We start from the raw sequence: 25,013 nt of genomic DNA, 5'->3' as shown, positions 1-25,013 counted from the left end.
GCTGGCTCAGATGGATAAATGACTGAATGACACCTCGAGTCCGGTGTGAACATTAGGTGATTCCAGAGGTAAAATTAGGTAGGCGAAAGGGCAGTAGGTTGGGAGGCAGGACCCTGCAGTCTCGGGTGAGTGGGGCCTTGGGCGGTGTCCCTCACCTGCTGTAGAGGATTGTGAAATCCTTCCCGGGAAATTTCTCTGCAACCTGATAATCATCTCTCCCATTTCACCTGGTACTGCTGTGCCCAGAGGCGCCCCAGACAACATGGCCAGGCAGCCTGGGCTGGGCTGGGACACAGTGGGTGATTAACAGACTTGGACCCCCGAGCTAAGGAGGCAGCAACCAAGGATGAAATGACAGGCGTGTGCGCAAGGTCTCCTGGAGGCACCCTACTGGGCACTAGGTGTTTCCTAGACCTGGCTCTACCCATCAGCTCCGACCCCTAATTCTTTCCCAGCCTCGGCCACCCTGTGCTCGTCTCCCACCCAGTTCCTGCACCTCCTATGACCTCAGGAAGCCCGACCTTCCTTCTATCTTTCATCTACCTGTTAGGTGACAAACCAGCAAACCCGTCTGACCACAGTGACAACCTATACGTTTTTACGAAGTTCTGGTTAGGTGCTGGGCAATGAGTGATGGTCACATCTCATTAATTGTTCCCCGATAATTGGCCTTGATGGTCTTCCCACACTGGACCCCTCACCCTGCCCTGACCTTACCTCCCATCCCCTGTTCTGGAATAACTCACTCCATCCCTCAAGAGCAGCCAAACCCACTGGCTCTACTCCAGCTCTGCTCTTTGAAGAGCCTCGTGGCCACCTCTCCCCATGCTGCCGGTCATCTGCTCCTTCCTGCCCTGCACTCTTCCTTACCCTCTGCTCTGCCCTGCCCATGATCTGGGCATTCCCCACACCCCGTCCCCAGAGCCCTGCCACCTGCCCTCCCCTGGTACCTTCTGCAACATTTCTCCCCATAGATGAGGCTCTGCTGGTGGAACTCCAGCCCACAGGGGCTTGGGGGCCCCTCACCCCAGCACTGAGCAGCACCCTCCAACTGGCTGTGACCATGATGGCATGCCCCATGCCACTCACCACCTTCTTCCTCCTGCTCCTCCAATCTTTTGGGGGGCTCCAGTCTCTGACCTCAGTCAGTGCCAGGTCCTGTCAGTTGTGAGGTGTCTGGGACACCCTCTGAAACCCCACCTCTCTGACCCACCCCTGTTCTTATCCTGGTGGTGTTCCAGAAGGCCCTATATGCCCTCCTCTGCCCTGTTTTGGTATTACCCTTCCTCCCAGCCGTGAGTCTCAGGTGTCTCTTGGCAAGCTCTGGTGTGGTGTGAGTAGCCAACCCCTCCACAGTTTCCACTTCTCCTCCCTCCCGATCCCTTGGTGCAGGTTGCCTGTGGCTTGGTGGTTGGGTCCAGTGGGTGTCCATCTGACACCACCAGCCAGTTCTACTGACTGCAACACGTCCTCTCCCTAAGTGAAAGGTGGCCTCACAGATTCTGCTTCTGCCTGGATGCCAGTGACCCTAATGTAAGCCTCTGGCTGTGCCACCTCTGGGTGTGCACAGTGCCCTCAGATCTGGTGTGTGTAGAAGGCTCTGCTGCAGGCTGCTGGCCCCTATCAGTCTAGTGCTTCCCTTGCTTGGTGAAGGCACTATTCTCAGGGTCACTGGGGTCCATGTCCACTACAGCTTGTTGGTGCTGTGCCCAAAGACACCCTTTGTCCTGGTATAATTATGAACAGCACCCCCACCTGACCCTCACAGAGTCCTGTTTGGGATGATAGATTATATGCTCCATCTCACCCTCACCCACCCATCCCAGACATCCCGGCCCCCACAGACCCCCAGCCCTATGGATTCCACCTCTCTAACATCTCTTACCCCACTCCACGTTCCTGCCTTCAAGCTCACCTTCTCTCCATTCTTCCACCTGCTGCCAGGTGACCTTCCAGAACTGCTAAACTGACCACCTTCACCAGTCTAACCATCAGATGGTGATCCCACCCCCACCCGCCTGGCTTCCAGATACAGTCCATGCACCACGCTGGGGCCCACCCAGCTTTCTATCTCCTTGTGATGTGTCCTTGCCCTCTCCCAAGCCTCATCCCTCCCCTAGCCATCCTGATCCCTGGTGCCTGTCCCTTGCCAGGTGCTGGCTCACGGACACCCTGTGACTCTCTGTTTGCCAGCTACCTGTCTCTCCCCCCAGCATCCTGGAAACTCTGTAATGGTGTCTTTTATCCTTGGATTGACAGTGTGTCCAGGGGGCCAGGTGTGTGGTGCCAGCGTGAGTAATGCCAAGTCATTTGTGACTGCAGTGCCCTACGCAAACACCTGGCTTTGAGGGCCACACGTATCACTCTCACCCTCTGCAAGGAAGGCCTGCCCCCCCCCCCCCCCCAGCCCAGGGATCTGCTCCAGCCACCAGGGGCTGCTCTACTGAAACCACCATGGGCATTGGAAGCCCAGTGTCCTGACAGGGTCCATTATTCTGTGGCAGTAGCAGCAGCAGCCCTCATTTTCCTGCTTGCGCTGGTGAGCTTGGGGTCTGCTTCAGAGAGGAGCCTGTGACTCCCCACCCTGTAGGTAGGTCTCCATATCTCCAGCCTCTATAAATTGGTGTTTAAGAAGTGACTGGCGTGCACCGTGTAATCCCAGCTACTCAAGAGGAGGCAGGGGGATCACATACTCAGGGCAGCCTGGGCAACTCAGTGAAACCCTGTAGCTCACGGGTAGAGCGCTTGCCCGGCTGGCTCGCGTGGGACCTGGACGCCCCCTCTGCTCCCGATTTGGTGTTGAAATTTGTACCGCCACTAGGGGGCAGCAACACGCGCAGCTGCAGCAGGGGCGGGAGATGCACTTGCCCGGCCTGGGACGCGCAGGGACACCTGCTTTCTGGCGCCTGATTAGAAACTTGAAGGACAGCAGGACAGAGCGCTTGGCTTTTGTTCCTTCCCTCGAATGCGTGCACGTTCCCCACTTAACGGCAATTTCTTCCCTTCAAAAGGATTCCAGCTGGTTAGATTTAAGGTGAAGAATAAGCCCCAGTCAAGACACTTCTCAGGGTCCTTTCAGTTTTCATTGGCTTGAGGACGGGATGCATTTAAAATGTTGGCCCCTTAATGTTTGTCAGCGCTCAGGAGGAGAAAAGCTTCCACTTACTTCCGCAGCTCCCAGCTCCCAGCCACGGTGCTCAAGAAGCGTGACTTTGCCGGCTCTGCTCCCAACACCCCTCCCCCCTCCTCTCTTTCCCTCCCTGGTTCTCCTTTCCAACCCCAGCTCCACCTCTGTGCTGTCGGCTGTCTGAGGTCCACTGGGCTCAGCAGCTTTCCTGCACATGCCCAGGACTCCTGGAAGCTTAAACCACAAACCCCGGGGCTTACACAGCTGGGGGCTTGCACTCTGGGAGGGGTCCTTATACCTGCCACTCACTTGTCCATTCTTCCAGACCACCCATTCACTCATCCGTGCACTCACTCGCCCTGTGGCCCAGCATGGGACCTGCGATGCTGGCAGGAGCTGTGGGTGATTCCAGGAAATGCTGCACCCGGCCTCCTCCATCTCCTAGTGTTTACAAAGTGGTTGCAGCTGTGAGGGACACGAATGGGCAATGGCAGGACATGAATGGGCAGGACAGAACAAAGCCAACACCCTCTTTAGTGGGCAGGAGACACTGAAGAGTCTTAGCCAGAAGCCATCAGCCAGGGGTGGGGGCGAGGCCCAGAGGGGGACAGTCAGCAAAGGGGTCCTGGAGGAGGAGGAGGAGGATTCAGGATGGGAGAAGGGCCCACGGGTGGGTGAGCAGCCTGGGCTAGGGCGTGGAGGCTGCCCCACGCCCACTGCACCCCTCCTGCCAGGGCCTCGGGCCTTGCTTGGGGGGCACCCTCGGCCTGTCCACTGGCAGTTGAGGCCTTGGTGGCACTGTTTTAATCACCTTGGAAACAAGGCACTGACCCGTGTAGCCAGTCACCCACTCTTGCCTTCCTCCCTCAGGCCAGGGCCCTGTGGAAATGGCTTCCTCCTTCTCTGGAGGACTGGGGTTCCTCCCCTCTCCTGTCCCATTTTTGAGGGACTCTATTCCCAGGGTGCACCTGCGTCCTCTCTAAGGGCAGGTTTGTCCCCTGGAGCCCTTGAGGAAGCTCCAGCCCCAGGTTCCTTAGCAGCGACTGTCCCCCGCCCCCTCCCACACTGACTAGTGGAGGCTTCCCTCCAGCAAGCCCCCAGCTCTGCCAGCTCTGCTCGGCTTCAGCGGACCTTGCAGGGTCCACTGCTCAGGCCTGTGGGCTCTGAAGTTGGCCAGGCCCCTTACTTCCACCGGAACTGCTGCTACCCCACCTGACCCTTCGCACAGGCAGCACCTGGTGCTCCCGAGGCAGAACCACCCTCTTCTGCTCGCTGGGGCTGCCCAGAGTCACCGTTTGGTTTAGGGGTGGGCGTGTGATCCAAGCAGGACAGATCCTAGGACTTTCAATGGTTGGAGAGAATTCATCTTTTCCCACTGGGATTGATAAACTGGTCAAACTTAAGCCTAAGGCTATTGGGGCCATTTTTGTCATCGCAGGAAAGAGTCTATTTATAAGTAAAAATAGCAGAGAGAAAAGCAGAGTCAAGAGATGGATGGAAAGATCCCTGTGACATAGTTAGAGCACCTAGATCCAACCAGACCTGAAGTTGTGTCTGGAGGGTTTTTTGTTTGTTTAGTTTTTTATTAGCAAGTTCTCCCCTTTCTTTTGACTTCAACCAGTTTGAGTTGGATTTTTGTCACTTGCCACTGTCAATCTTGACTAAAGAAATACTTAGCTTGCAGACTTGATGAGAGAATTGAGTGAAATGACAACATGAATAACAACCAGTCTAAGGTGGCACTCAATGAAGGGCAGCTTGTCACCGACTTCGCCTTCTCATAGTCTGCTACATTTCTGTAAACCATAGTGCTATGGGAACAGGATACTACTTTTTTGTCTGCCCACTGCTTTAACCAAACCTTCCTTCACAAAGTCTTTATTCTCCTGGGCGCTCTCTGACACAGCCCTCTGTCATTTCCATAGCTCTAGACCAGTTTTCTGCCCCACCTAGCCCTGGGCTGAGATAGGATGGGTTTTTTGACAGTGAAAGATTTCATTTCAGGGTGTGACAGATGCAGTATCTTCTCTGTTGTGTCCATACCTCAGGACAATCCCATCCTCAAAACCCCAAACCCAGGACTTTCCCAGCGGTCTTCAAATCCCTTCCAGGAGGGACTCCAGGAGCTAGAAAAGTCTACACTGCCATCTAGTGGACATATTGGGCAACAGCCGCTCAGGGAATGGAGCAGGGGAGATTGTCCTCCTGGGATGTCATTGGGAAAGCATCTGGTCTGACCTCCTGGGGCCCTGCAAGTGAAAACCCCAGGACAAGGGAATTAATGGGAGAGTCATGAGTCCTGTCCCATTAGAGAGCATATACTTGTCCCTAAGGAACTGGATACCTGCCCTGCTTTGGTGGCCCTCCACCCTGTCCCAGGAGCTAGAAGCACAGCAGCCTTCTGTTCTGTGCTCCTCTTGGTTGTCCATGGTGTGGCCTGGTTGAGGGTCTCCAGGGAGGAGGGACGATGTGTGTGCAGGTGTGCGTGTGCATGTGTGTGCCTGTTCGCTCAGCCTTCCAGAGTAAAAGGACATTCGTCACAGTTGCCAACAGGACCCATCAGTGAAGCTTCCCGACATTAGCCACATAAGCTGTGAAACATACTAGTTCCCTGATAGTGACAAACACTTGGACAAACAAAGATGCCTCAACCATGTGACGCTGCTCTCTCCAGCTTGCTCCTTGCTGGGCTTGGCTTGGCCACTGTCAGGCCTGACCAGGGGAGTGTGGGGCCGCCAGGCTGCACCAGGAGAGAGGAAGCAACCCTTGTGCTTCCCAGCACATTGCACAGAAATGACAATCACATCCTAGCCACAATCCCTGTGTCTCATCCTGTTAGTGACCTGTGTCCTGGCCACATCATAGTCCTTGTGTCCCTGTTGACACTAGCAAAACAGCAGAGAGCAAGAGGTGAGCCCAGGAGTCGAGAGAGAAAGAAATTGCTCAGAAGACCGGAGCAGCCCCCCGGGGACATGGCGTGACCGCTGGGAGCCGCAGCCCCATTCCCCACTTCCACGGCCTTTCCCCAGGCTCACCAGAGCTCCAAGCCCAGGGAAGCTTCCACAACGGGATGGGACTGATCACTCCCCAGGGAAAGAAATAAGAAATAATCACTTGCAATTCCTAAAACACTTTTATCTTCTACTTCAGGGGACTGGGCACAAGAAGAGCCTGTCTCCTACTGTGACAACCAAGCATCAAGATGCACGGCACTGCCAAGGGTCCAGTCTGCAGGCCTCCCCACCCCACTCTGTCCCTAAGCCACCGGGCCACTATAGGGAAGGCACAGCCTCATAGCAACAGCCTTCTGGTACCAGCAGACCCAACCCTGATGGCTCTGCATGTGGCTTCAAGTCCCACAGCAGAGGGAGCTCAGGAAGAAGTCAAGACCCCCAGACCCCCTGCAGCCAGCCCAACTCACTCACTTCAAGGGCTCCGGGGAACTTGACGATCGGCTCCAGCCAGTAGGTGATCTTATGCCTGAAGTTGTTGCAGTCAGGAATAAACATGCAGGCGACATTTCCCACCTCTGGGTAGAAAACATCAAGGCCCCTATGGAGAGAGGGAGGTGGTCACACCATGCCAGGGTCCTAGGGGTCCATGAGGTTGCAGGCTAACATTATTGGAAGGTAAAGTCAAATGGGTTTAAATCCCAAATCTGCCACTAACTAGCTGAGTGACCCCAAGAGTCACTTGGCCTCTTTGTGCCTCAGTCCCCTCACCTGTAAAAGGGGATACTAATAGAACCTGCCTCACAGGGCTGGTGGGAAAAGTTAGTATCGGCATTTACAGCAGAGTCCAGCACAGCTGAGCGGTCAGAGGAACTGACCATCCTCAGCGTCTACCCCCAAGAAGAATCTGCAGTCATCTCTTGGTATCCTTTGGGGATAGATTCTAGGACCTTCCATGGACACCAAAATCCTTGGATGCACAAGCCCTTATATAAAATGGTGTGATATCTGCATATAACCTATGCACAGAACCTGTAAAATGTTAAATATCTTACACCCTAAAACAGCGTAATATTTGCATGTAACCTCCATACTTTGTGTCGCCTCCAGATTACTTACATCTAATACAATGTAAATGTTGTGCAAATAGTTGTTACACTGTATTGTCTAGGGAATGATCACCAAAAAAAGCATCAGCACATGTTCAGTGCAGATGCAATTCTTTTCCAAATATTTTCGATCTGTGGTTGGCTGAATCCATGGATACAGAACCCATGGATACAGAGGGCCAACTGTACATCCTCAGGCAAACTTGGCCAGTGAATTTAAAATAGGACTGGGTTTATAAGGACAATATGCACTGCTCTTCAGGAATGTTCTTAGTTCAGCAATTCAGCACAGCCTCTTTCATGGACAAAGACCCTCCCTCTCTCCTAAACAATCAAGAACTCCCCATGCCTAAAACTCCCACCATTACTTAAATAACCCATGTCTTCAGGCGAAGCATCACCCAGACCCCAGGCTTTCAAAATGCAAATGTCTCTCAGTGGATAAAACATCCCATCACTCAGAGACCATCTACTTATTTTCTTCCTGAGAAGAAGAACCTGAATGGCTCAGAGATTCTGAGCATCTGACTTCCCCAAAGGAAGAAAATACGATGCAGAACAAAGAGCAGCAGCAGCTTAGGACAGACGTGACTGATATGTGGCTTCTCCTGCTTGACCTTGCGACTCACCTACACTTGAACCCAGAAATCTAAGCCAGATTTCAAATAGATATTTTTAAAAATCTTGGTACCAATATATTTTTTTTTTAACTTGTCCTTCTTTCTTACCCTTGTGCTAGTTTTTGCACCAAGACCTGGGTCTCCTCTTGGGGGAGGTACAGAGTAGGCAGGTGTTCCTGGTCCCCCACCTTTTCTAGCAGCCCAGTGTGGCTGAGCTGCTGCCCAGCTGGACAGTGGTACTGCTGTCCACCGTGCCTTGTTGGGGGTGATGCCTCTCACTGGGGCACCCAGAATATAATTTGGGGAACAGTTCTGGAGAAAGAGCTCCAGAGGCTGGGTCTGGGAGGACAGCCCTGCCCCGCCCTTCCACTGTCTGCCTCCCACCTTCCCCGTGGATCCAGAGGTGACCAGAGGTGACGGAGGGCAGAGGCAGCTGAGCCCAGCAGGAGTGGATGCAGGCTACTTCGGTGGGCCAAGGCCTCCCGAGCTCTGATGCAGGGGTGGACCTATGGCAATGGAGCTTGCTCATTGTTTAGGCTGACTCTTGGCTCCTTTGCAGCAATTCCTTTTGGATGGCATGGCGTCTGCAGCTTTTGGAGTCTTAGGGGATAGGTTCTCCATTATCTTCATTATAGCCTTTTAGGGATCATCTGGATATTTTTGCTGTAGCTCCTGATCACTGGAGCCAGCAAGATGTGAGGCAGGCGGAAGGGACCCTCCATGGACAGAGGGACGGACCATCAACACAGAGCACAGACTGGGGAAAAACTGACCCGACAGGGAAGAGGTGAGTGGGAGGTAGCCATTCACCCCTCTTAATTCCAGTAAAATCGCTGCACATGTTAACATAGTTAAACAAAATCAGCAGCCAGGAGTGGGGGTGCAGGCCTGTAATCCCAGCAACTCAGGAGGCTGAGGGAGGATTTTGAAATTCAAGGCCATCCTGGGCCGTTTAGGAGACACTGTCTCAAAATGAAAACTAGAAAGGGCTGGGGATGAGGCTCAGTGGTGGAGCATCCCTGAATTGAACCTCAAGACCATAGACAAACAAACAAACATGAAATCAGCAAATTGATGTTTGGTGAGTGGGCCTGAGGCTAGAGAGTGTCGTGATGGGACAGAGGACATGCCCGGGACCAAGCATTAGATTTGTGTTTCTGACCCTGCCCATCACATCTGTGGGGTGCTGCCAGCCAGCAATGAAGAGGACATGTTGTTCCACATGGGAGGTCATGTCAAGGAGCACAGGCAGGCCTCTGTGCCATTTAGTTGCTTTATCAAAAGCTTGGGATATTGGGCTGGGGATAGCTCAGTTGGTAGAGTGTTTGCAAAAGGCCCTAGGTTCAATCCCCAGCACCACCAAAAAAAAAAAAAAAAAAAGCTTGGGATAAAGACGCTGAAGACAAATTTGTTACATTTGCAGTGGTGACTGCATTATGTGCAACCACCCTGAAGGGCCACCTTCTCAGGTGCCCTTGCTACCTGTGGTTTACCTCACAGGGGACGTGTTCCAGTTTCCATCCTGAGATATGGGGACTCTCCTGATCCCCTTGACAAGGCCTAGAGGCACCCAAGAGAATAGGGCCCTCCCTTTGCTGTCAGCTAGGGCTGCAGAAGGGACCGTGAGAAAAGGGAATGGGACTTTTGGGCCACGCCCCTTCAAGCATCTTGTGTGCTTATCTTACTTGACTCAGTGATGCCTCCAAGCGATGATTATCATTCTCCTCTCCCAGACTGGGAGACAGGGCAAAGTGATTCACAAGGGTCGCATGTTGGTGAGCCGAGGGGGGGAAGGGAAAGGTGGTGGGCAGTCTCTAGGAGGGCCCCAATGGCCCCATGTCCTGCTATTTGCACCCTGTGTAGTCCCTTCCTCTGAGAGTGGGCTGGACCTAGTGGACTTATGTCTAACCAAGAAAATATGGCAGAAGCGACGTGCACTCTTTTCCAGGATTAGGTCAGAAGACTGGCTTCTCTTTGGGGTCCCTCTCTCACAAGATGTCTCTCTCTCTCTCTCTCTCTCTCTCTCTGATACTTCCTGGAGTGGGGGGTCGGTCTTGGGAGGACGCCACATGACAGAGGACCAACGTGTACAACCAGCTAGCGAGCTTGGGGACAGAGCGTCCCACCCCACCAGTCGCTCCCTCAGATGAACTGCGGAATCCCAGACAACAGCTTGAACTGCAGCCTCCTGAGAGACCCTGAGCCAGTGGCGCCCGCTGAGCTGCGGCCAGAGAAGTGGAGGCTAAGACACTTAAAGCTGCTAAGTCTGGGGGGAACTATCAGGGCACTTTTCCCTGCACCACGTGGCTTCCCTGTGAGCTAGAGAGCGCTCCCAGCTCTTTGTCATGGTAAGGATTGGGTTGGAGAAATGTGGCTTTCCGGTTGAACCAGTGGACGGGGCTCAGAATCTCACCTGCCCAAAACCAGGGCCCTGGTTGGAAGGCTGATGTCCCCTGCCACAGCCACTCATCTCTTCAATCCCCCGTGTGATAGGAACAAGAGGTGGGGCCTTAGTGGGTGACCAAATTACTCTTATGAGGAGGGATTGGTGTCCTTATAAAAGAGGTTAAAGGAAGCTGCCCTTCCTTTATGCCACTTGGGGACAGAATGAGGCGCCATCTTGAGGAAGAGAATGGCCCTCTCCAGTCACCAAATCCGCTGGCGCCTTGGTCTTGTATTCACCAGTCTCCAACCTGTGAGCAATGAATTTCCATCGTTTATCAGTTCCCTAGTCTAAGGCTCCGTTGTTAGAGCAGCCGGATGGACTGACGGCAAGGGTGACAAGAAGGCCCATGGGACGTGAGGCTGTCTTCAGGAGGCATGCGGGGGCTCTGGTGGGTACCCCCAACACCACGCATGCTCCTTGGTGCGACAGTGGCCCATCCCCCACTCTCCCGTCCTGAAAGTGGAGGCTGGGAACCTTGGCCCCTGGGAGGCACTGAGGGCTGGAGTGAAGGTGGACAGGGGGACGTGGTGTCCAGCTCCAAAGAGAAAGACCAGCAGGAAGCACCTATGTGTTCTATGCAGCCTCTGGGTCACAACTAGAAACAATCGGCTGATGTCAAAGAAGAGCCCCCAAGCCTGGAGACCAGGGTGGGCTTCCTGAAGGGCAGGGCTCTTCAGGGAAAATTTAGGCATCAGCTGCCATTACTTGGGGGGTTCACCAAGGCTTTTGGGTACGGCAGCTGGGGAGCCGTGGAGGGATCCACCCACTGGGTGTGGGGTGGGGCCACCCCGGTTGTTTGGATTCTGAGACTGAGTCCTGACGCCCCCAAGCTCTTCTTCCTAAAATGCTGTTCTCTTCATGGTGCTTTCTCAAGGCTTGTCACTCAGCATAAGCCTCCTCCTTTATAGATCACTGCCGTCAGGTATGAGTCCTGCCTTGCAGAATTCCCTGTTAGGCTCCAAATACCTATGACAGGGGCGGGGTCCCTTGTCGAGGTCAGAAGCCTGGTTGAGGGGGCTCTTGGGCAGGGGCCCAGGTGGGAGGTGCTGCTCTCTCCCGGGGGCCTCCGGGAAGCACCTTCATTCCCATGGTCCTCTTCTCTTTGCACTGATGGCTTATAATTTTCCCAGCATTCACCCTCAGTGTTTTAAGTCCATGGTTTTCAAACTGGGGGTGGCGGGCATCTTCCCAGAGCCCCCAGAATGAGCCCCCTTTATTCCAGTTGGAGCACCAGAGAAAGGAGGGGGAAGAGCAGGAGCAGAGAGTCAGGCCAGGGGTCGGGGTGGAGGGGGTCTCGGCCTCTCCCAAGCAGCACACGGATTCCTCTGTCCCTGCTTCTGCAAAGTGGGGAGGGTGACTCCTCCCTTGTATGTTAACTGAGACAGTCAAGCCTGTCAAGGAGCCCACGTGCTGGCACAGTGTCTGTCTGACATAGCAGGTGCCTCAGGGAGTAGCAGGCAGGGTCATCAGGGAGCAGGGAAGATCAAAGGACCTGCCCCCCCCCCCCCCCCCCGCCACCTCCAGGGGACAAGCAGATGTTACCATCCCTTTTGTGTTCCAGGGTGTGGGAAACAAGGGGGCCGTGATCCTAGCCTGGTCCTGCCTTGCCTGGTCAGCTGACCCCCCAGTTGATGGGGGTTGGACCTTGTGTGCACGGGGCTCAGAAGCCTGCTGTCCCTGGGGCCACTCTGCAGATGGCCCAAGAAACTGGAAAGTGAGAGGGAGGCAGCCTCATTTCTCTCCTTTCTCCCAACAGAGAGTCCATGCAGTGCTGTTTATGAAGATTTCTTTAAAATGTGCTAAGATGACCAAAATATGTGTGATCATACTTTTTTTTTCTTTTTTAGGATTCAACTCTATCACTTTTTAAGGGTGAAGATTTATAGATGGTTCTAAATGGTGACAAAAATCCAAAGGCATCCGAGAGGAGTAGGAAATCACAGTGCTCTCTCCCTCTCCCCCATTCCTGGGATGGCTCGGTGGACAGTGCCTTCCCCAGCCACCAGACCCCACAGGGCGTGGCATCAAAATGGCCCCGGGGAGCCCTCAGGGGGACCCAGGAGTGTGGGGAAATAGAGATTCACTTTTCGCATCACAGAGCCAGTAAGGAGGGCTGAGCTGCAGCTCCTGGTGAGACCCAGGGTGGGAGAAATCCGTGTCCTTGGAAGGGCTGAAGCTCCATCTAGGGTCCCACACGCCAAAGGGGGTCCCCTGGTCAAACACACCTGTGGCCCATTAGAGAAAACATCTCTCACTGGGGGCCGATCACGCGCCTTCTTCCTGATGCCATTTTCCCTCAACATACCCACTTGGCTGGGAGTGGCTGCCTGGGAGGGACCCTCTGGGCTGCAAGGAGGGGGCCTTTCTCTGAGGCACTGTCCCCTGCGGCTGCTCTGTGGTCCTCCCCTGAGGCTCCCGTATTCCCTGTGCCTCTTCTCCTGGGATAAGGCCCAGATACCCCACGGGACCCACAAAACCCTTCTGATTCCAGGGGAGGGTGAGGCCAGCTGCCAAGTCCCCTGAGGGAACAGCTGCACTTCCAGTCCTCTGGAAGGGAGGACAGAGCCTGGACTCAGTGCTGCCCTGTCCTGGTGGCCTCGGCCGGCCGCCCGCCCGCCGCTTACTTGCACAGCCCAGTGTCCTCGTAGGGCAGGTTCTCGTACACACACGGGTCATTTTCTTCCTCCTCCTCTTCAGCGGCCACCATCACGAGACCCAGCAACAGGGCTGCTGTGACCAGCTTCATTGTCCAACGTGGGGCACCTGGAACACAAAGAGCCACTAGAGCAGCAGGACCCTCAGCAGGGGCTCTGTTCCCACAGCCCAGCCCCTGCAGGGCAGAGCTGGGGAGCAGCCCCACCCACACTGGCTGGGCCCCAGCTGCTAATCCTCCACCAGATGGACGTGGCACCTTGGGAGGACCTGGCCCTGCCCAAGCTGGGCTTTGCAGTCCTGACCGAGTTTCCTCCCTGGCAGGGCTGGCTTTGTTGTCACTCTTGTCCTGGCTACCAGGCCAGAGAGCCCACTGTGAGGAGTGCTTACAGAGTCCCCAGGTCGGCTCTGGCCTGGGCCCTGGGGGCTGGCAGCCTCAGGCTTGGGGCTGGGGGCAGGGACTACGGCTTGGCTGGGCTGCGTCCCCACAGACCATGCTGCTTTGCCTGCCTCTCGGTTCCTCCACCACCTGAAGAGCCTCTGGGCCATCTGAAGGTGGATACGGTTGGACAGGGTGACCCTGTGTAGGAGGGGCTGCTGCATGGGGATGGGGAGGGCTTCTCACCCCTGGTCAGCTCCGAAAGGCCAGCTGGGGACAGAGGGTGCCTGTGTCTGGCTGCACTCACAGCTGTGCTGAGCTCAGCACTCTCCCAAAATAATAGTCTCTAGAGGAGGCAGGGCTCAGGCAGCACCTCCCAAGCACCAGCACCTTGTGGAGAGGAGGGGCTCGGGCGGCCCTGCCTCCTCTCAGGACCAGGCCTGGGTGGGGCTGGGGTGGGGAGCCTGCTGGGGCCAGAGCACAGTTCTCCCCAGCAACCCTTCCCGTGGCAGGATGGGTGCTCCGCCAGCCCGGTTGGGAGCTATCACTCATCCCTTTCAGAAGCAAGTGAAAGAAATAGCCCCATCATCCTGGGGCTTTGGTAAGAACGTGAGATCAAAGGACATGCCCCTGTCTCTAGAGCAACTGCTTTCTGCCTCCTGGTTCAGTTCCTGCTTCCAGGATCCCAACCTCCAGCAAAGAGCCCGCCTTTGGGGCTGCGGAGTAAACGCGGTCCTCCATCCCCAGGCTCCTACAGCTGCAGGGAACTGACTCCCCCAGTAGAAAGGGTCCAACAGAAGCCCCCTCATCGAGTCCAGGTGTGTCACCGACCCAGCCAGTCAGCTACTCGTTCACCTGGTCACCTGCCGAGCTGGAGGGTGTGTGCTGAGTGACGTCCCCATCCTCCTGCAGCTCACAGGATGGTCAGAACCAGAGGACAATGCAAGAAGAATGGTCACCAAGGCCAAGAGACCCTTGTCTTCAAAGTGGCAGCCACTACAGAAGCCAGAACTCTCCTGGGTGCCAATAGCTCTTAGCCGGGACCCAGAATGTCTGCCTGGAGATAGGGGGGCATCCCCAGCCAGGGTCGCTCCTGTCAAGCCCACTTACGACAGCGATTCCTCCTCACTCTGTGTGCCAGACACTTCAATCATTCAATCTTCATGCTAACTCTATAAAGTAGTATGATACGTAGCCACCCTATTTTATAAGGGAGGAGACCGAGGCACAGAGAGGTTAGTTTACCTGACTTTGGTTGCACAGACTATAGGTGGCAGACCTGGGATTTGAACCTAGGCAATCTGACTCCAGAGTCCATGCTCTTAACTGCTCTGCTCCACTGACCCCTGCTGTTGCTTCAAGGACCTCCCACTTGTACCCTAAGTTTCCTGCTTTCCTTTCCCATGAGATAAGGCTCAGAATCCTCCAAGTGGCCCACAATGCCCTGCACAGTCTGGCTCTTCCTGCCTCTCTAGCTGTCTCCACCTTCCCCCTCTGGCAGGTTAACTCCAGCTGGTCCTTGGAGCTCCTCCTTGTGCCAGGGCCTTGGTAGGCACCATCCCCCACAGCCCATCCCCTCTGGGGTCATTTCCTCAGTGAAACTTGCTCTGACCCCAGGCTCGATGACATTCCTGTGACACACAACCAGAGCTCCCCTCTCCTTACCTTATCCTTCCTACGTTTCCAATGAAGCGATGAAGTTCTCCGTACTTATTTGCTTAGTGGTAGCCCCACCCCCACGCAGACCTCAGCCGAGCAGCCTCTGGGGGCAGTGCCAAGTCTGTCTAGCATTCCACGCTCCACGCCTCGAGTATACAGATGCTCAGCAAAACACGTGTCTCAGCGCATGACCAGCTTGCTATTTCTGTTTCTGATAGTCCTTATTTTCACTTAACAGCTCACAGCTCTCCAGCAACATCGGTAGGAAGCTAGTCGCTCAGCCTGGCCCCCAGCCCTGGATCCCTTTGCTTATTTATCTAACCTTCTCTGGCTTGTTTTCCTACAGAGAATCTGACAGGAGGCGGTGGTTCTCGGCTTTTTCAAACCTGATCTTTCCCTGGGGGATTCATACTTGAAGTGCAAGGTCTGGGGGCCAGGTTCAAGCCTGGGGGGGGGGGCAGGTTCAAGCCTGGGGAGTCCAGCTCCCTGTCCCCAGCAGCAGAGGAGACTCCTGCCTCGCTCCCGGGATCTCCCGGGGCTGGCTCCCTGAGTGCCCCGCCCCCTCCCTTAGTCACCTGGACTGGGTCCTCCTCCAGGCAACACCTCTGGGCCAGGTGGACTTCCTGAGCTGCCGTGGTCCCTCCCACCACTGGGACCTGTTGGAGTAGTGCTCTGGAACCCCACCTCGTCCCTCTTGTCCTGATGGGCCTGACCCCTCCCACTCCTGCCCAGCTCACCTCCTCTCCCTGCCCAGACTCACTTTCCCTCTTTCCTCCCTAACCTTCCCCCTGTGCCCTCTGGGCTCCCCTTGCTGCAGGAAACTGACTGGCTGCCGAGCAGAGCAGCACTCAGGAGGAGGACTCCAAACTTTATTTAACACTGGCGGACCCAGAGGAAGCAAACTCCAAATCCTGAGCTCCATCCAATTTCTCAGACATTTAATAGGCTATTTAGTGTCATAAATTTTCTTTTTTTTTTTTATTGGTTGTTCAAAACATTACAAAGCTCTTGACATATCATATTTCATACATTAGATTCAAGTGGGTTATGAACTCCCATTTTTACCCTGTATACAGATTGCAGAATCAAGTCTGCCTGATATAAGGTTGTGCTGTGTGTGGGGGGGGGGTTTCTCTGGACAGAAGCATGTTTACAGAAGAAGAGTGTGATAAGGGGAAGAATTGGCTCCTTTGAGGAGGCCTGAGCCTCCACAGGTGTATTTACATTTCAAAGGGGAGAGTAGAACTCCCTGGGGAGGTTATCTACAGACCCATGGTCAATCCGGCTTCCTGGGCTTCCAGGAGAAAGGAGAAAGCCCTTCCCCAGGCTTTGGTTTCTTACCATAACATTTTTGTAATTTCACTTCACAACCAGGTCTGGTTTTGCCATCATACCTGGACTGTAGTGAACTTGTTGCCACTTATTATTTTTTTCTTTCATTTTTTTTTGGCGGGGGGTGGAGGGTTACTGGGAATCGAACTCAGGGGCACTCAACCACTGAGCCACATCCCCGGCCCTATTTTGTATTTTATTAGAGACAGGATCTCACTGAGTTGCTTAACATCTCACTAAATTGCTGAAACTGGCTTTGAACTTTCGATCCTCCTGCCTCAGCCGCCTGAGTCACTGGGATTACAGGCTTGCGCCACTGTGCCGGGGCCTTTCTTTCATTCTATTAATCAAGATAAAAATCACACCCATAAAAGTCTCTCTGAACATGTCCAATTCAGAGGGTTTTAGTATATTAACAGAATTGTGCAGCCATCCCCACTAACTACAGAACATTTCCATCACCCCAAAGAAGTCCTGTAGTCATTAGCAGTTACCGTCCCCGCAGCCCTCCCCCCCCCCCCTGCCCGCACCTGATCTATTTCCTGCCTCTGTGAGTTGTCCAACACCGCCCTCCCCTCCCCTCTGATGTCCTTCCCTATGGACGCTCTTTTTGGACACTGTCATCACTATGAACTGACTCAGCTCTGAAACCCCAGCATCCGTGCCTCTGATGGCAACCCCCTCTCACTCCTGCTCTCCAGCTACCCCCACCTTCGCTCTGGTCCTTGAACACTTCCTTTCTTTCCTTGCTTACTCTGACTACCTCCCATCTGGTGCCTAGGTCCTGGGACACTTTGTTTTACAGGCCAACAGCTTCGGGTCCTTCCCCTAGTCCTGGCATTGCAGCCACAGGGTACAATGCCAGCTTGGGACCTGTCCAGGGGTCTGCCTGGTCCTGTTCTTCTTGATGTCCTGTGCCTTCTACAGCCAGGGTAAGGGGGTGGGGTAAGTGTGGGTGAAGGGAAGACTCCCTAGATATGATCCTACTGCCATGAAATGTCCAAAATGGGCAAATATGTAGGGTTAGAAAACAGACCAGTAGCTGGGTGGGGGCAGGAGATGATGAGAGGTTTGGGGATGATGGCTAAAAGGTATGGGGTTTCCTTTGGAGGCAATGAAGAAGTTCTAAATTTGTGTGATAAGTTGCACATAATCTGAAAACAACGGACATGTACACTTTTGCACTGGTGAATTAAGCCAGGCATAGTGGTACGTGCCTGTGACCCCACCTGTCTGGGAGGCCGAAGCAGGATGAGGGCAAATTCGAGGCCAGCCTCAGTGATCTAGAAAGACTCTGACTCAAAATAAAATTGAAAAAGGCCAGAGAGCTTCCATGTCCACCGATCCCTAGGTTTAGACCAAGACCAGAGAACTGAGGAAGGCCCCTATAGAGCTGCCAGCCATGACGGGGAGAAGGGGCCATGTCTCCCTCGAATGCCCAGTTTCCAATAACAACAAAATCACCAACAAGAAATATATATATATATTTAAATTTAAAAACTAAAAACAGAGAGAAAACCAAATGGCAAAACACTCGGTTCAAAGAGATAAAATTAATTGATGGAAAGCATCCCCTAGGAAGGCCCAGACATCAGACTTGGTACACTAAGAGTTTTAAAACAACAGTATGCTCCAAAGCCTAAAGGAAAACACAGAAACTGAAATGAAATCCAGGAAATGCCACATGACAATATTAGAATGTCAACAAAGAGATAGAAATCACAAACAGGAACCAAGGGGAAATTCTGGAGCTGAAAAATATAATAATGGACGTGATAGATTCAGCTAAAGGATTTGAGAGCCGATTTCAGCAGGTAGAAGAAAGAATTGGTGACAACATTTGAAATCATCGATTCTGAGGACCAAAAGGAAAAAAAAAAAAGAATGAAGAAGAGTGAAGAGAACCTCAGGATTTCTGGGGTCCCATCAAGCAGACCAACATTTGCAGAGGTTAAGATAAAGGAGGAGAAAAAACAGAGAGATTATTTGAAGACAAATGGCCACAACTTCCCAAACTTGAAGACATGAATCTAAAAATCCAAGGAGTTCAGAAGATCCCAAGTAGGGTCAGCTCAAGGAGACCTACTCTGAGACACATAAGCAAACTGCTGAAAAATTACCAGCCAATTGCTCAGCAGAAATCTTGGAGGCCAGCAGGAATTGGGATCGTATTTAAAGTGCTAAAAGAACAAAGTATGGACCAAGAATTCTACTCCCAACAAGGCTAGCCTCCAAAAATTAGGAAGAAATAAAATTCTCAGGTAAACAAGAGCTGAGGGACGGGCCGAGGGTGTAGCTCAGCGGTGAAGCCCTGCTTAGCGCAGGTGAGGCCCTGGGTTGGATCCCCAGAGCTGAAGAAGAAAGAAAAGAGGGAATTCATCACCACAAGAGCTGCTCTGTAAGGAATGCCAACAGAAGTCCCTCAGAGAGTAACTTGAAATTGGTTGAAGATAAAAAGTCCTTCATTGGGGTCGACCCATAGGCAGACATAAAAGCGAGTTATTATAATTTGGGTTTGTAACTCCACTTCTTAAATACAGGACTTAAAGACAATGAATTAAAATGATCATAAATCAATGTCGTTGGGTATACAATATAGAAAGAGGTAGACTGTGACATCGATATCATAAAATGGAGAGGAACATAGAGCTTTACAGGAATAGAGCTTTCGTGTGTGATTGAAATTAAGTTGGTATCAACTCAAACTGAATTCTTTTTTTTTTTAATTTTTTTTTAAAGAGAGAGTGGGAGAGAGAGAGAGTGGGGGAGGGAGAAAGAGAGAGAGAGAGAATTTTTTAATATTTATTTTTTAGTTCTCGGCGGACACAACATCTTTGCTTTGTATGTGGTGCTGAGGATCGAACGCGGGCCGCACGCATGCCAGGCGAGTGCTCTGCCGCTTGAGCCACATCCCCAGCCCTCAAACTGAATTCTTATGACTTTAGAATGTTATGTGCAATCTACATGGTGACCAAGAAATGTATCTATACAGCATACACAAAAGGAAATGAGTGCCTAGCGCAGGGAAAAAGAAAAAAGAAAAACCAATTAAACATGAAGATCTTCATTCATGAAAAGAAAGAAAAAAAGAAAGAAAAGAAAGAACTGATTGCCTGTAAGTAATTACTTAATTTCCCCAAGTCATAGGGAAAAAAAGTTATTTGGCAGATTGGATTAAAAAACATGGTTCAACTATATGCTGTTTACAATAGATTCACTTTAGATCTAAGGGGCCCTTCACCAGAGCTGAGCAGATGTTGGCAACATGCTCTTGAACCTCTAAAATGGTGAGTGAAACAAACCTAATTTCTTTATAAATTATCAAGCCACAGGAGTTCTGTTTTAGCAACAGAAAACAGACTAATACGGAAATAACACTTACAAACACCAAGTACCAGAATCCAATATATATGAAGCAAACATTGACAGAATTAAATAAATAGTAAATTGACAATAATAGTTGATAATGTCAATACTCCAGTTATAATAATATATAAACTAAATGGAAGAGCAATAAAGAAACAGAGGGCATGAACAACATTACAAATCAAATGGATATATAAAACACACACCAAATAGTCCATAAAGCAGAATACGTATGTTCGTAAAGTACACATATAGAATATTCTCCAAAATAGACCATATATTAAGCCACAAAATGAGTGGGTTTTTTTGTTTGTTTGTTTTTGGTTTCTGCAGTGATGGGGAAAGAACCCAGGGACATTCTACCATTGAGCTACATTCCTGATCCTTTTTATTTTGAGATTCAAAGACCTCTCACAAAGGGCAAGAGGAATTGCTCAGGGGTAGACTCTTGCCTAACCTGTCCTGGGTTCTTTCCCTAGCACTATAAACAATAGGAAAAGTCACCAAAAACAACCGGAAAAGTCCTGGACCAAGTAGTTTTGCTGGTAAGTGTACTAAATATTTAAAGGAGGATTAACACCAGTCTTTCTCCAACCCTTCCAAAAAATTGAAGTTGAGAGAATTCTTCCTAACTCATACAATGAGGCCAGCATTACCCTGATACCAGAGTCAAACAAAGACACCACAAAAAAAGAAAACTACGGACCAATATCCCTTATGAACATTGATGCAAAAATCATCAACATACTAGTGCAAATAACTTAAATGCACATGACAGAAGAGACATCATAACCAAGGAAGATTCCTTCTGGAATGCAAGATGTCCAACAGATAAAAACTAACCCATGTAAGACACCACATAAGCAGAAGGAAGGGAAATTCTGCATGGTCTTCTCGATTGATGCAGAAAAAGTATTTGACAAAATTCAACATACTTTCATGATAAAAACCCTCAATGAACTAGGAAAAGAAGGAAATGTTCATAATATGTTAAAGACTGTGTATGAGCCAAGTGTGGTGCTGCATGCTTGCAATCCCAGCAGCTTGGGAGGCTGAGGCAGGAGGATCCCAAGTTTAAGGTCAGCCTTAGCAACTTAGAGAGACTTTGTCTCAAAATAAAAATAAAATAAAATAAAAATGGCTAGGTATGTGACTCAGGTTAAGTGCCTCTGTGCTCAAACCCTGGTAGAGAGAGAGAGAAAGAGAGAGAGAGAGAGAGAGAGAGACCATGTATGAAAACCTCATATCTCCATTAATGATGGAGATAAAAGGCAAAAGTATAAAAGTTTTTCCCTAAGATTAAGAACAACACAAGGATATGTGCATTTGTCACTTCTGTTCAATATATTCCGGAAACTCTAGCAATTATGCAAAATAAAGGAATAAAAAGCATACAAATTAGAAAGGAGGAAGAACCATGATTTCTATTTGCTGATGACATGAATTCATACACAGAAAATCCTAATAATTCAAAGAAAAGAAAAACTGTGAGAGCTAATAAGCAAATTCAGCAAAGTTGCAGGATACGGAATCAACAAATATCAAATGCATTTCTGTCCTCTTAACAACAAAGAATTCAAATAAGAGATTAGGAAAACAACTCTTCAATGGCATCAAAAAGAACAAGTAGAAATAAATTTAATTAGGAGGCAAAAAGACTTGTACACTGAAAACTACAAATCTTGCTAAAAGATGTGAAGGAGCTACACAGAAAGAAATCCAAATTGGAAAGCTTAATATTGTTAATATGACAATATCTATACATTCAAGGCAAGTCCTATAAAATCCCAATGATGTGGTTAATTGCATATCCTAAAATTCATATGCAAGCTCAAGAGACTCCAATTAGCCAAACAAACTTGAAAAAAAAAAAGCACAGTTAGTTAGAAAACTAACACTTAAAAAGCTACAATATTAAAACATTGAGGTGGCCACTGGGGTACTCAGCTATAATCCCAGCTATTCAGGAGGCTGAGGCAGGAGGATCACAAGTTAAAAGCCAGTTTGGGCAATTTAGTGAGACCCTGTCTCAAAGTAAAAGGGGCTGGAGATGTAGCTCAGTGGTAGAGGACTTGCCTAACATGTGTGAGGTCCTGGGTTCAATCCCTAGAATCACAAAACAAACAAACAGAATAATGTGATGTTGGCATAAAGATGCATAAATAGGTCAATGGAATAGAACAGAGAGCCCAGAAATAAACTCTTATCTGTATAACCATTAAATGATGAGTGGGAAAAGGACAGTCACGTCCACAAATGGTGCTGAGACACCTGGGTAGACACATGCCACAAGCAGTACGGCCAAACTAGCAGGTTCTGGCGAGGGGCAAAGGGGGATAAGAAAAATAAAGACTCACACATGTATAGATGCTTTTGAAGATTCAGCTCGGGTCAGGTGGAGGGCTGCTCTCTGATGGAGAAGCACGTCTAAAGAATTACGCCAGCAATCTTGATTTATATGTCTCATTATCAGGTTAAAGACTTTGCAAGCATTATGCATTATTCTTTGTATTCGGGAAAGTTACAAGGTTAGCAACATTATGCAGCTTTCTCATAGTGGCATTCTACAGTTGCCATATGCAATGTCAGGAGCTTTGTGTAGCTTTCAAGAAAGTCCATTGTTCAGGAGCAGCAGAGCTGGTGAAACATTGTGGTTGTCAAGCAAGAAAGTTCCTCTGTTCCCAGGAGCTGTGTGCCTGAGATCAAGGTCAGAGCTGATAAGATTCTAGCACAGAGCCTCTCATGCAGGGAATTACCAGAGCAGCTAGCTATCCTGCACCTTTGCACAGAAACTTTCCCAGGCACCAAGTGTGCCATAGCCACGAGGTCATCAGAGACCCCAGTCTCAGTCACTGCTCTCCCATTCTCTGTCCCTGCTCTCTACAGACACACGCAGAAAAATGAAGTTGGACTCACCATATACTGTATATAAAAACTGATGCAAAATGGTTCAAAGATCTAAATGCTAAGACCATAAAAATCTCAGGAGAAAACAGAGGGGGAAAGATTCATGGGACTGGATTTGGCAATGGTTTCTATGGTTTTTATATGACATCAAAAGTACAGGCAATTCAAGTAAAAATAGGCAAATAGACTTCATTAAAACCCAACCTTACCCTCCTTTCAGGGTCAGATCCAGTCTCTGTTTTCCCCACAGGTCTAAGGATGGAGGAAAGAGGGGTTCTTCTTCCTGTCTCATGGAAGAGGAAACGAGGACCCCATAAAGGAAAAATCCTTGCTAACTCTGTCAGAAGCAAGGCCTGGCTGAAGTCTGTACTGCTCAATCCAGCCACAACTCCAGCAGTAGAAATGTACCCAAGTGCACTTTCTGGGCAGAGTTTGAGAAATATTTGATGCTCAGAGGTGAACACCTAGAAATGCCCCTAATAAGATCCTCCGATCATGCTAGAATGAGGAAATAGGAAATACCACTCTTAACACTAGGTCAAGCTCTTGTCTCTCTCTCTCTCTCTCTCTCTCTCTCTCTCTCTCTCTCTCTCTCTCTCTCTCTCTCTCTCTCAGTTTATAGAAAACCCCTGCTTCACATCAACAGGAAGAGCCTGCGTCACTTACCTAGAGCAGAGCGGGAGCTCTTGGGTGGCGGCTGTGGGTAGGAAAGAAGGCTTGAGGGCTGGAGAAGGTGGGAAGGAAGTTCCCTCCAGGATGCCCCACAGCGTGGCCCTTCAAGCAGGCAAGGTCTGCTGGTGTTGAGAGTCTGAGAAGTTCCTGGAGCACAGGAGAGGGGACAGCAGTTGGCTGTTGGGGAGGCAGTTAGTGAAAGTTCCAGGGAAGTTCCACAGAGGAGTTAATACGGAGGGTGGAAGAGAATAGGGAAAGGACAGGAGAGCTTTCCAGCTTCCTTCCTTCCAAGGATTCTAGGTGGAAATGGCAGACACAGTTCTCTTCCTGTTCCTCCTGCTCTTGAGGCTCACGGTGGGCAGGCACAGGGACACTGGAGATGTGCCACAGGAAAGCTGTAGACAGATGCCCAGGGAAAGATGACCATTGGGACCAGCATCCCAAGACAGACGTCCAGCATCTGAGCACAAAAGGCAGATGGTCACAGACAGCAGAAAGGTGAGGAGGGACCGACAAACTTCCTCAGAGGTCCCAACTGGGGGACAGAGTGGGGCCATCCCAAGGGGCCAACAGGTGTGCAGAGTTCAGGCACAGAGGAGGGTGTGTTGAGTGGGTTTTTTATTTTCTGATTTTGATGAGGTTTGGCATCTAGGAGGCCTTCCTGGCCTGAGACAGACTGTCCCTCCTAGGGCCAGCTGGTTCCTGGAGGTAGTGACAACTTCCTAATAAAGACGCCTGTCATAGACAAAGCAACCAAGTCACACCCAACCGCCTCCTGGATCAATTCTAACAGCCAAGCCAATTTCCCTCTACCCTAGACTCCTGGGGTCCGGCTCCAGACAGCTGAAGACCACCCCCATGCTCCAGAGCCCACCAGCATTACCCAAGAACTAACAGTGCTAAGCCTGCTTAGCTGCCCCACCTGCCTGTCCCTTCTTCCCCTCAGAAATTACAAAAAGGGCCCCAGAGCTCTGGCCATGCGTCCCCTCTGACTGACCCAGGCACTCCCCCTGTGGCCCTGTGTGGTGGGGTGTGGCCCGTCCTTTCCCTTTAAAGGAAGGCATTGGCCTCCCCCTGTCCTCACTCATCACTGCTGTAAGTTAAATCCCACGAAGACAATTGAGACCAACAGTGTGATTTTCCTACAGGGTGAGGAGCAGGGAAACCTTTGAGATGGGGACAGGAGGAAGGCGTCCGTCATGCAAGACACTGAGGCTGAAAGGACACCAGGCTGCTGAACCAGGAGCAGGACCTGCTACTGGGGAACATGCTGAGCCCAGTGCTGGTCACATCATAAATTTGATTCTATCTTGTTCCCTCTGAACCAGGAAGACTCCCTACATCTGATGAGAACAGAAAGAGACACGTTCCATGGGAATTGCGAGATGGGGCGGGGGTGTAGTTCCGTGTGCAACACCTGCTCAGCATAGTGGAGGCCCTGGTCCCTTCCCCAGCTTGCAAAACAAGATGACGCCCCTGCAAGATGGTAGCTCACGAGGTGCCAGTGGGAACAGCTTAGTAAGAGTGTCTCTTCCAGACAGTCCCTGCCATCTGGGGGCCCTCGGGGTGCTGACCTGCAGAGGAGCCTTGAGCTGGGCTCAGCTAGCCAGTGCCAGCCTCGTCACTGAGCTGTGCTAAGTTTCATGGCTTTCCTGAAGTACCTCAGGAGGAAGCTGCAGGGCAAAGAGGTCACAACAGGCTGCAGGAGCTCAGCCGCCCATAGGTGTCCTGACCCTCTGCAGAAAGGAAAAGCCAGGAGACAGTCTTTCCAGCTCTGCTCTCTGGCCCCAGTA

The 25,013-nt window shown here is 51.1% G+C and overlaps 1 protein-coding gene across 1 annotated transcript in view; it reads right to left on the bottom strand.

Annotated features, from left to right (window-relative positions):
• Positions 1 to 23,293, bottom strand: part of Pebp4 (phosphatidylethanolamine binding protein 4) — a 193,097-nt gene extending 169,804 nt beyond the window's left edge. Inside the window, exons 1-3 of the mRNA XM_077109213.1 lie at positions 23,215 to 23,293; positions 12,878 to 13,016; positions 6,553 to 6,679 (exon numbers count right to left, since the gene is read on the bottom strand). Of these exons, the coding sequence (XP_076965328.1) occupies positions 6,553 to 6,679; positions 12,878 to 12,999 (249 nt within the window). The 5' untranslated portion in view covers positions 13,000 to 13,016; positions 23,215 to 23,293. The remainder of the gene's footprint in view (positions 1 to 6,552; positions 6,680 to 12,877; positions 13,017 to 23,214) is intronic.
• Positions 23,294 to 25,013: the final 1,720 nt, after the last annotated feature.

Source organism: Callospermophilus lateralis, chromosome 4 (genome assembly GCF_048772815.1).
Source record: "Callospermophilus lateralis isolate mCalLat2 chromosome 4, mCalLat2.hap1, whole genome shotgun sequence".
NCBI classification, from domain to species: Eukaryota; Metazoa; Chordata; class Mammalia; order Rodentia; family Sciuridae; genus Callospermophilus; species Callospermophilus lateralis.
Note: the sequence above shows the minus strand (reverse complement) of the source record. Positions and strands in the feature narration are given on the sequence as shown.